This window comes from Eleutherodactylus coqui, chromosome 7, assembly GCF_035609145.1.
Source record: "Eleutherodactylus coqui strain aEleCoq1 chromosome 7, aEleCoq1.hap1, whole genome shotgun sequence".
NCBI classification, from domain to species: Eukaryota; Metazoa; Chordata; class Amphibia; order Anura; family Eleutherodactylidae; genus Eleutherodactylus; species Eleutherodactylus coqui.
The window spans coordinates 216,083,857-216,096,205 of NC_089843.1; the positions used below are offsets into that span (position 1 = coordinate 216,083,857).

Genomic DNA, 12,349 nt, shown 5'->3' on the forward strand with positions numbered 1-12,349 from the left:
ATATATATATATATATATATATATATATATATATACATATATATATACACACACACACACACACACATACATACATACATACATACATACACACACACACACGGACAGGCACAAACATGGTGCGATTAATTTGCACTTAAAACAATACCAGAACAGGAGGAGCAGTGAAGTAAATACTTAATTAGTCCACTGGTAAAAGTTGTTATAAACTGGGAGTACAAACTTATAAAAATTAAACTTTCACATCTCTTGACATTTTCAACAGAGGCCTCAATTCTTCAAGAGGATTCATGTGTGACTGGGAAGTATGAGAAATCTACAACACAGCTAACACTCTGGCCTGGTGACCCCTAACACTAAATCAGAGACCATTAACCTTTTACATCTTTATCAGTTTCTCTATTCACCCTGCTCTGATAAAAAAGAAAAATTAGGTGCCAATTAATCACATCATGTCTGTGCCTTATCATCTGTATGTGTGCATATATATGCATGCCTCTTTGAATCTCTTTCATTATGTCTGAGGAAGAGCCCTGAGAGGTTCGAAAGTTCGCAATAACATCATGTATTTTTGTCAGACAATAATAGGTATCATATCAACAAGATTATGTGGTTTCTCCCCTTGTTGAAAATAAAATCACATTTTATACTGTACTGTGCGTAGAATGACATTTACTTGCCAAAACCAGAATACCCATTCAACACAAACATACTTTTGGAGCCACTTTAAAGAACATATTAAGAAAAGGCTCAAATAAAAAAATCCCCTAATATATTATTACCCTTTAGATGTGAAGAGCGATTTAGTGTATATACTAGTAACTACGATAGCCTGTAATTAGTGATCTTCATCCATAAAGGCTCGCAGCAGCCCTGCAGCTTATTAATGGGAATGTCCCTGGTTTTTCTACAACTCCTGTATATTTAAGACCCTCCCTGTAACACTCTATAAGCCATTTTCATTGCATTTTAGACAACCAAGTAAATGCATAGTTGAAGAAGTGACTTAAAGGGGTTGTCCCGCGAAACAAAGTTGGGGTATACACTTCTGTATGGCCATATTAATGCACTTTGTAATGTACATTGTGCATTAATTATGAGCCATACAGAAGTTATTCACTTACCTGTTCCGTTGCTGGCGTCCCCGTCTCCATGGTGCCGTCTAATTTTCAGCGTCTAATCGCCCGATTAGACGCGCTTGCACAGTCCGGTCTTCTCCCTTCTGAATGGGGCCGCTCGTGCCAGAGAGCGGCTCCTCGTAGCTCCGCCCCGTCACGTGCCGATTCCAGCCAATCAGGAGGCTGGAATCGGCAATGGACCGCACAGAAGACCTGCGGTCCACCGAGGGTGAAGATCCCGGCGGCCATCTTCGCAAGGTAAGTAAGAAGTCACCGGAGCACGGGGATTCGGGTAAGTACTATCCGTTTTTTTTTTTAAACCCCTGCATCGGGTTTGTCTCGCGCCGAACGGGGGGGCTATTGGAAAAAAAAAAACCCTTTAAGTCTAACACATGCCCTTCTCCACAAAGCGGAAGTTTCTGTGGTGCAACTATGGACACTTTTGAATAAAACGTGATCTTTGCAGTGAGTTTTTTGTAGGCATTTGAGTGATTTTGGCTATATCTATCTTTATCCATTTAGTCAGGGCCGACTCTCGAACACTATGGATCGCCCCTCTCCACACGGTTCTGTGTTGTACGGTTTCTTTCAGTTGGATCATTTGCATGTTTATGTCGGCTTTAATAGTCTCAAGCCAGTGCGTTCTTTGGTGGCCGGGTCTTCTTCTGCCGCTGACCACTCCATGCATGGTCAAGGTTTCTAATGAATTGACTCGCATTATGTGGCCGAAGTAGGAGAGTCTAAGTTAATTTTGCCCTCTAATGAAAATTTGGTTTGATGCGGCCTGGGACTGTTTTGTTCCTGATCTTGGCGGTCCAAGGAATTTGTAGGAGTTTCCTCCAGCCCCAAAGTTTGAAGACCTCAATCTTCCTCCGGTCTGTTGTCTTCAAGGTCTCATTTTCACAGTTGCAAGCTGTGATTGGGAAGAGGATTGTGTTGACGATCCGGCACATCGTTGCCATGCTTACGTCTTTGTTTTTCCAGATCTCACCCATACTTTATATTGGCTGTGACCTAGTGTGATTTGTCGTTTTATCTCAGGTCCTGATTCTCTAATGCAGTCGATTTTCAATCCGAAGAAGATGAAGTCTTGAACTGCTTGGATTTCTTCATTATTGATTTTTGATTTTCCCTGTACCGTTACCGGCTGTTGTCACGGCCTATACTTGAATATCAAGAAAACTAAGATCAGCTTCTTCACTTCCTTCTTTAACTTTTAGTATCAGTTCTTCAAGATCTCCCCGACATCAACAATGTCCGATATACAGATGATACAATCTTACTGATTTGGGCTATGACATGTTGCTAATGATACAGTAGGCATCATAAAGAGTATGTAACCATTCTTGACTCAATGTCTTCGGAAAATGGATACAAGCCACTTTGGAAATCAGCTCTTCGATTATTGAAAATAATGTGGCAGTAAGACGTTCCAAGTGATTGGTGAGTCACCTAAGCCCGATGGATACTAATAGGGATATTTTCAGTAACGTCATATGAGCAGTGCCGATTGGAAAGCTCGGGGATACATATTGTGAGGATGACATCCTTAATATGTCAACAGCGCATTAGGAAACGTGGGACAGAGTGTGTGGGAAGACTCAGGATCCGTACATAATTAAACAGATTGCATTTCCATCTCATCTAAGACTAAACTGTAATTTTGGAACATACGGGCTGACCTGACAGTTGTTCAAACTTTGGAAGCTGAAAAGCAAATACACAATTCAAAGCGGAGGAGGAAAGAAAAAACACAAGGAGGCTTGATTAAAATATCTACAAAATTAGAAAATCATTGACTATTATTGTAGAGAATAGATAGAAGAGGGAAAGTGTGCTAGGTGTAAAATCTGATGATTCAGCCATCTTAGACCACCACCAAAATGATTATTTCGAAAGAATGGTAAAAATGCATTAAATGTAAGTGATTGCATTTGGCCTTAGCCTAACTAATGACATCAAGGGTAAACGGAGACTGTATGAGCAGCTAAGGGCTCAGTCACACTTGTGCGATTCCATTGTTTGGCTCCATCCCAAGAGCCAAACAATGGTAAGAGGACAGATCTGGAAGGGCACTATTGATTGTAATGGGGTACGTCTGAATTCCGTTACAACATCCAGTGTTTTCCGGGATGAAATGTCATAGAAGAATTTGAGAGTACAAGTATAGAACCATCTTTGACACACTCAAGACCGGAATGAACATTGGAAGTGGCTTCATGCATCACTGGAGATTATGAGAAATCCATAGAACAGATAACACACAGGCCTGGTGACCCCCTAGAAACACACAGGTCTGGTGACCCCCTAGCACCAATTCAGAGACCACAAAAACTTTCACATCCTTATCAGTGGATTAATTAAATATTGACTTCTCTACTCATCCTGTTCTGGTATTATTGTAAGTGCAAACTAATCACACCATGTCTGCGCCAAATATATTGCATATGTCCGGCATTGATACACAACGCCACTAAGACACAGAGCGGGAAATAAAAAAGTATATATAAAAAAAATCCCATACAAAAATAGTGCAGTTTGCTGCCCTACTTTGTCTGGGAAAATGTCCAGGGGATGCAAACTTAAAGGGGTTGTCCCGCGCCGAAACGTTTTTTTTTTTTTTTCTCAACCCCCCCCCCCCCCCCCCCCCGTTCGGCGCGAGACAACCCCGATGCAGGGGTTAAAAAAGAACACCGGACAGAGCTTACCTGAATCCCCGCGCTCCGGTGACTTCTTACTTACCGGTTGAAGATGGCCGCCGGGATCTTCTTCCTCGGTGGACCGCAGGGCTTCTGTGCGGTCAATTGTCGATTCCAGCCTCCTGATTGGCTGGAATCGGCACGTGACGGGGCGGAGCTACACAGAGCTACACGGAGCCCCATTGAGAAAAGAAGAAGACCCGGACTGCGCAAGCGCGTCTAATTTGGCCATTAGATGCCGAAAATTAGACGGCCTCCATGGAAACGAGGACGCTAGCAACGGAGCAGGTAAGTGAAAAACTTCTTATAACTTCTGTATGGCTCATAATTAATGCACAATGTACATTACAAAGTGCATTAATATGGCCATACAGAAGTGTATAGACCCACTTGCTGCCGCGGGACAACCCCTTTAATGAACCCCCATTACAATTAAGTGGGCTGTTGGAAACCGTTTGTATTATTAAAGAGCTGAATCCGGCACTTCCGTTATTTTCATTGCTGGGGACGATGGCTAAGGTAAAAAAATGGAAACGAACCGCACAAGTGTGAATAAGGCCTAATAGCTTGAAAACAGTGGGAAATGTAAACACAAAGTATTGTAGAAAGTTGTAGAACTTTTCATATATTTGAGGATCAAAATTTACTGCCATGAAACTGGAAAACCCCTTTAAATTGCTCTCCTCTCTCAGCCCAAGTCATACTATAGGGCCCTTGGCTATCCAATAAAATGGGTATTACACTGTGTGCCGATTACATTATTAGCCTAATGGGTGCAGAAACTGGTGACAAATAATCTATAAAATGATACATGTTTTATTATAAAGGTTTTCATGAAAATTGAACTTACTCCTCATTTCTGGCTCATAGCTGAGAGAGCTTGGCTTGTGGACACGGTATTGTTTCAGCAGGCGTTTATCCCATGCTGCACAATTCAAAGGATTCCCAAGACGGAGGAACTCTCTGAAAACAGAAGGGAGAAGGACGCACTCATTAAAAATATTATACCAAGGTGTTAAGTCCAAATATCCTCATGCAGATTTTAGATCTATTGCCGGGGAGGTCTCGGTAGGACGGCGCCTCTTCATACTGCATCAGCGGTCATCAATGAGGAAAGGCCTGGCTGGTAGAGGTTTCCTCTGTAGCAATCCACAATGAGTTAGAAGTAATTTAGTAAGAAGTTTAGCCGAAGTACCTACCTCAGTACCATGGGCTCCAGTGCTTGAGAAGCCAACCGTTCAAACATCCGCTGAAGTGGAGGGTGTAATGCATGGTCCTCGTCCGCCAGGGCGGCGCTGCACCTGTGCAATAACCGGGCGTGCAGCCCTCCTTCACACATAACCTGCTGATTCCTCTCCGTATGTACTAAAGACTGCAAGATGTTTGCAACAGCCAACTGGAGATCCAAGGCATGCTGGAGGAAGGAGGAGGTGGAGAGAGGAAATTAAAGGAGATGTCTCGAGGAAGCAGTTAATTTTTTTTTTTGCCCAGTCCCCCCCATTAAACACACATTACAAAGCCCCCCTGTAAATGACATTTCTAGCTGGTTCGTACTTACCGTTCCAGCGTTTCAGCAAGTTATAAAAGTTTCCTCAAGATGGCCGCCGGCTCTTTCCCAGTCGCTCGCTGCAGCCCGACGTGCGCGCTCCCGAGACGCCGCCAGCTGTGTCTCCATGGCAACCGGACGCATCGCAGCCGCCGACCAGACGCCCCGCAGCCGCCGACCAGACAGCAGGTAACCGGCGCTAGCCCCCGGCTCCCCAGCGCTAGCTCCCCCGGCGCAGCGACAGCCCCCCCGGCCTAGCGCTAGCCCCCCCGGCCTAGCGACAGCCCCCCCCATCGCAGCGACAGCCCCCCCGGCCTAGCGCTAGCTCCCCCGGCGCAGCGACAGCCCCCCCGGCCTAGCGACAGCCCCCCCGGCCTAGCGACAGCCCCCCCCCGGCCTAGCGACAGCCCCCCCCCGGCCTAGCGACAGCCCCCCCCATCGCAGCGACAGCCCCCCCGGCCTAGCGCTAGCTCCCCCGGCGCAGCGACAGCCCCCCCCCCCCCCCCCGGCGCAGCCCGGCGCAGCGGCAGCCCCCCCCGACCCATCACTTACCTGGGAGGCTTCTCGGGGCTGCTGGGCTGGGCTGGTCTTCTCCGCTGGGCAGCTCCAGTTTCTGCACCTTCCTCTAACAGAGGATGGTGCAGAATGGCCGCTTCAGCGCGCTCCCGAGCAGTGACAGCTCGTCTGCGCATGCGCAGAAGAGCTGTAGCGGGGAGCACACTGAAGCGGCTCGTGCTGAATGGAGAAGACCGGACTGCGCAAGCGCGTCTAAAAAAGCAAGCTGCCGGCGAATTTAGACGGAACCATGGAGACGAGGACGCTAGCAACGGAGCAGGTAAGTGGAATAACTTCTGTATGGCTCATATTTAATGCACAATGTACATTACAAAGTGCATTAATATGGCCATACGGAAGTGTATAACCCCACTTGGTTTCGCGAGACCACCCCTTTAAACAACCAATACCATAGAACAATCAAGTGAGTGGAAAAATAGTTGTAAATGTTTTAAGAACTGTTGAGCGGAGGATTCAGCTTGAACTGTCCGCCATCCATGACTTGGTCTTCCCCGTTTTGGGGACATGGCAACAGTCAAATCGGTGTGCACTTCATATGAACATCGCTTAGCAATGCTAGACTCTTCCTAGCGGCACCGTTGGCTGAAGTACAACAGCGCCAATAGACTTAACATAGAAACGGTGAGCCGGCCTGACAGCTGACTGAATGCATGTAATGCAAATGTTACGATTTTACGGCGGTGGTGAGGATGTCACAAATCTAAGGACTCCAAAATCAGCCACCGAAGGCCACGCAAAGGGGTCAAAGTGTGGGGCAAGAAAAAGCCTGCAGACCTTTTTATATTAGGTATCAATATACAGCTAATGTGTTTCCCCGAAAATAAGACAGTGTCTTTTTACGTGTATAGCTGCCTGGAAACTATTTAAATTGACCTTTTTAATTAACTGTTAGCAGGGCTTAATTTTGGAGTAGGGCTTATATTTCAAGCATCCTCAAAAAGCCTGAAAAATCATTTTGCATCCTCAAAAATTCTGGAAAATCATGCTATGTCTTATTTTCAGGGTATGTCTTATTTTTAGGGAAACGAGGTATTTACAGGATTATTACCAATGATCTCCCCTATGTGAAACACTCATAATTCACGCTTAATTTAAAAAAAATGGCTAATAAAATCATCATGACATCATTTTTATGTGTTTCTGTTGAGTAATTCCAAGAAATCCACAACACGATTTCCCACCCAAAATAAAGAAGAGCCGGAGAGTGTGCGGGTGGTGGGGAAATTGGATTGGAAAGGGTTAAGGCCGCCTGCACACGAGCGGGTCGGATCCGGCAGCGAGAATTCTCGCCGCGGGACCCGACCCGAGAGCCTGCAGGGACGAGCGCGTACTCTCCCGCGCCTGGTGGCCCCAGCTCTTTCATGTGCCGGCTGCGGCGCAGCCGGCGCATGCGCAGACCGGAGCCGGCGGCCGGGTGAGTGCGTGCCCCGCACAAAAATAGGACATGCCGCGGTTTGTTTGCCGCGCGAGATTTCGCGCAGCCAAACCGCGGCCGTCTGCATAGGAGTGCGTATTGTAATGCACTCCTATGCAAACTTTCAGTGGCGGAAATCCCGCGGGAAATTCCACGGCGGGATGTCCGCCCGTGTGCAGGCGGTTTAAGAGTTGTAACAAGACCAACTGTTTGCAAGGAATGCTTCTCTCCATTATGGACTGTAAGTCGAAACATTTAATAAAAGCAACAATGTAATAATGTTTGGAATGAAACACTGGGAGATACATACTTCAGGTTGGGAATCCGAATCCACAGATGCCAAAAGATCTAGCATGGAAAGCATGGCACCCGGGTGTATGATCACGGCATCGGAGTTTGAGAAGGAGGTTGGACCTCCATGAGGTTTTAGATCGCTGATGTTCTTAGGTGGCATCAGGGAAGATGTGGGCACTGTATGGTAGGCGTGTCTGTAATAGAAGAGAAACACATAGAAATAGAATAAAATACCAGTAAAATGGAGGCGGTCAAAAGTGTGAAAAGGACAGGATTTGCAATAAAAGTCTCTAAAGTCTGTAAACTTCACTAATTTTTCAAAAAGTGATAGTTTGTGTTTCATTCAGTGGGGTCAATCCTCCTTATTAATATTGTATCAAATTGGTCTGTATATATGGGCCCAAGATAGATGGTCTTTACCAAAATCAGAGCTAAGGTATTGATTTAAAAAAGTGAATATATCTTTAACCCCTTAATGCTCCATGATGTACAGCTACGTCCTGTGTGTTCAGGATTTGTATGGAGGGGGGTCCGTAGCCGATCCCGCTCCACACAATGCGGGTGTCTGCTCTTTCTTACAGCTGACACCCACTGCAACAGCTGCCATCACCCCTCCCGCTGATCATGGCTGTTAAACCTTTAAATGCCCTGATTGGAGTTTGGGGGTCCCAAATGGCCCCCCATAATGAGATTGGGGGGGGGGAGCTGTTCAGTTGACATAGCAGCTGGGGGCCTTCTGAAAGCCCCCAGGGCTGCCATTGCAAATTACCTATAGCATGGCTTGATAGATTGCCTGTCAGATTGTGGTATGATGTAATACAATGGTATTACATCTTACTGCAGGAGTGATCAAACCATTGCAGGTTCATGTCCCCCATGGGGACTTTAAAAAAAAAAAGGAAAAAAGAAAGTTTAAAAAAAGTTTTATTAATTGTTAAAAAAAATAAAAACAGGTAATAAGTTTTTTTGTTTGTTTTTTTAAACCCTTTTCCATATAATGAAAAAATCTAAACAAAAAACACCAAAACCATATTTGTATCGTCAGAAAATAAAATTAAAGGGGTTGTCCCGCGGCAGCAAGTGGGGTTCAGCACTTCTGTATGGCCATATTAATGCACTTTGTAATGTACATCGTGCATTAATTATGAGCCATACAGAAGTTATACACTTACCCCCTCCAGTGCTGGCGGCCCTGTCTCCATGGCGCTGACTAAAGCTGCCTTCTCCTTCCATTAGACGCTCTTGTGCTGTCCGGTCTTCTGCTCTGTTGAATGGGGCCGCTCCGGCGTGCTCGCGCCGCACATGTCTTCTGCGCATGCGCAGACCAGCTCTCCGGGGCGAGCACGCCAGGGCGGCCCCATTCAAGAGAACAGAAGACCGGACAGCGCAAGAGCGTCTAATGCAAGGAGAAGACAGCGTTAGTCGACGCCATGGAGACAGGGACGCCAACACCAGAGGGGGTAAGTGTATAACTTCTGTATGGCTCATATTTAATGCACGATGTACATTACAAAGTGCATTAATATGGCCATACAGAAGTGTATACCCCCACTTGCTGCCGCGGGACAACCCCTTTAATACACAACATCAGAATTGCACTTTTTTTTAGTCTCAAAGAAAAAAATGAAATCAAAAGAAATTAAGTGATATGTACTCCGAAATGCAGTAAAAACTGCAGGACGTTCTGAAAAAAAATGAGTCCTCGCACAACTAGGTCATCGAATGAATAAAAAAAAAAAGCTGTGGCTATCAGAATATGGCGGTAGAAGGTAGTACAAAAAACAAAACAAAAGAAGACTATATAAATTTAGTAATATAGTAATCGTACTTACCACAGAATAAAAGGTTGTCATTTTTGGCGCAGTGTGTACGCCGTAGAAACAAGTTCCTCCAAAAATAGGGGAATTTTACTTTTTTTCCCCACCCATTTCTCTCCACTTAGAATTTTTGTTAAAACTTTTTTTATATACATTATATGGCACCTTAAATATTACCATTGAAAAATACAACTCATCCCGCAAAAAACAAGTCATCATACAGCCACGGTGATGGATTTAAAAAAAAAAGTGATTACAATTATTTTTTTTTTTTTAAGTTGGGGAGGAAAAAAAAAAAAAAAAAAAAAGGAAAAAAATAAAAAAGGTTTGTCCTTAAGGGGTTAAAGTGGTTTGAGATTTGAAAAGGGTTTTTTATTCATTTTTTCTACATCTTATCCGACGGATTAAAAAAAAAAAACTGACCCTTTCTAATCTCCTGTAACACCTTTTACTGAAAAAATATGTATTTTTATTATTTTAGAGAAGAGTACTATGTTTTTGGGTAATGATCTTGGGGCCTATACGGCATATGTGTGATGCGGGGGTCGTTATAATAAAAGGCTTGGACTTGCTACAAAAAGGTGTTGAATATTGGAATAAGATCTTACTTGGGCTAAGCCAAATTCTCCAATATTCGATGTAAATCTGCAAACCTGCAGTGTTCCCCTTCCATCCCGATCCCAGTATGATGATAATCACACATTAACAACATGCAGTAAAAGCCGGCAGCATTAATATGATAAATCTCCGCATCGGAGAGCCGGCCGTCCCTGGAAAATAAGGGCTTTCTAAAAATAAGAGCAGCTTAAATATTTAATTGAATGAAAATCTGCTGCATTATTCACCAGTCTCTTTGAATCTGTGTTTTCTGCTTTCTCTAGGCATTTAGGAAATTTTTAATGAGTCGTTGTAAAACAGAACAGGAGAAACAAAACACATTAATAGCTGAGAATTTTCGGTTTTTCAAGAAGGAAAAATTAGAGGCATAATTAGGATCACGTCGAAACATTCAAAGAGAGATCAAAACAAAAGCCTAGTGAAACTATAAAGTAGATGAGCAGTGGTGGGCCTCCACATGGGATGTTTGAGGTTGGGTCAACCCATTCCCAGGACATTGGTTATATGTGTAAGTGGCGGAGGTCCAACCACTTGGACTTTGACCGATAACGAGAACAGGGATCCTCCGGAAGAAGAAAGATGCAATTGAGCAAGTGCTCTACCACTTCATTCATCTAACGAGAACAGGGATCCTCCGGAAGAAGAAAGATGCAATTGAGCAAGTGCTCTACCACTTCATTCATCTCTATGGGACTCAGGAGGCCAGAAGGATCGAAAACGCATGCTTCAACAATAAGTATTGATGGTTTGAATGGCTGCTTTCTTTTTTCAATAGGTAGGTTATGATCACAGAGCAACACCTATGCTGACCCTAGACCTATCTAGCAGTCGTGATAGATCTGTGATACTGCTACACTTGTGCCAACACCCATCATTCCGACATCGAACTTCTCATTAGTGGCCACCGTAGCATTTACGGTTGGAGAAAAATACATATAGCAGTACAAAATGCATGAATTTCCCCAAAAACTGAAATCCGGCATCCACCTCCGGTCACATCAGAGGCTTTAGTTGCTGCCTTTTTTCTGTTCCCTTCCTCCGTAGCTCTGCCCGTTCAGACTGATGTCGAACAGGTCTTTTATTTGGCCCCATGATTGGGCAAGAACATTCTTAGGACCTTTCTTTTGCCTAACCGGGCGGTGCAAAGATGACGCTAATCACCTGACGAATGAGCAAGCGCTCAATCATCAAGTAACCATGGTCTGTGGCACAACTGCCCGTATGAAAGGCAGCTGTGAGGCCGACAAGGCTAAAGCTTTATGGGGACCGAACGATGGAATGATTGACTGTTCATCCTTTACTAGAGTCTGAAGTGGCCTGTGTGAAGTCATGGTAGGCAAGTGCTGATCTTGCCGATTGGTGCTCATCTACCGATGACCATTTCTCCATCTAAAACGGACTACCAGTAAAAATAAGTTGGGGTATGTTCAGGAAACCTCCCAACATACACAAACTTTTCGACAGCTTGACGGAGGCCAAATAAGTGTCCCTTTGACTTCTCTTTGGCTTTCTTTCTGCTACAGTAGAACCCTTTGGACGCCACGGTTGGCAGCATCCATTAGTCTCAACATACGCATAAATGGAAGCCATATGAACAATAGAAATAACAGCTATATATTGTAACAACTAAGCCTTCATAAAAAGGGAATTCTGAACGTCCTTGTGAAAGTCCTCACCATGATGCCAATCTAGGCACTTCTGACACCATCAAGTCATATGAGGAAAGAATACATTGTTACATCTTCCATCAGATACAATCATACCAGATACATTATTAATCAACCCCTCCTGCTCGAAGGAATAGACAGAATACCTAACGGATGGATCAGTACCTTTTCCTCGCTAGAGCAGGGGTGCCCCAGGGTGAAGGGAGAGTGGTCTCATTGGTCAAGCAAGGTGGGATCTGTTCTGCCCGACTACAGAGGTGATAGCAGGAGCAGGATAGAAAAGTTAGAAAGACAAGTGAAAAAGTTGTGTTAGTTGTATAGCGAGCAAAGAACGGAATCACATAGGAAAAGGCACAGCATACAAGGACAGATGTACACAGCAGATTTCAGGCAAGCACGCTGAATTCTTCCGCCACTACTATGGGAGTAAATCGGAATGGAAGGTTCTCAAGTATTAGTGCTAACCCAATTCCTTCTCCTGTCCGTCACCACGCAGTAGAGATGTCACACTGGATCACTTCTCAAAGCTGCACTGTTTACTCTTTATAACTCCTAGTGGAATTGTACAAAGTCTGTCTGACTAAGGCCTGTATCCCACCA

The 12,349-nt window shown here is 44.6% G+C and overlaps 1 protein-coding gene across 2 annotated transcripts in view; it reads right to left on the reverse strand.

Moving 5' to 3' along the window:
• The window catches only part of WDFY3 (WD repeat and FYVE domain containing 3), a 279,283-nt gene that overhangs the window by 119,819 nt on the left and 147,115 nt on the right, over positions 1–12,349 (reverse strand). The window contains exons 15-18 of one of the 2 annotated variants that reach the window (XM_066574358.1): positions 11,915–11,998; positions 7,664–7,841; positions 5,017–5,231; positions 4,668–4,780 (exon numbers count right to left, since the gene is read on the reverse strand). In XM_066574358.1, the coding sequence (XP_066430455.1) occupies positions 4,668–4,780; positions 5,017–5,231; positions 7,664–7,841; positions 11,915–11,998 (590 nt within the window). The remainder of the gene's footprint in view (positions 1–4,667; positions 4,781–5,016; positions 5,232–7,663; positions 7,842–11,914; positions 11,999–12,349) is intronic. The other variant, XM_066574359.1, reaches the window with a different exon arrangement.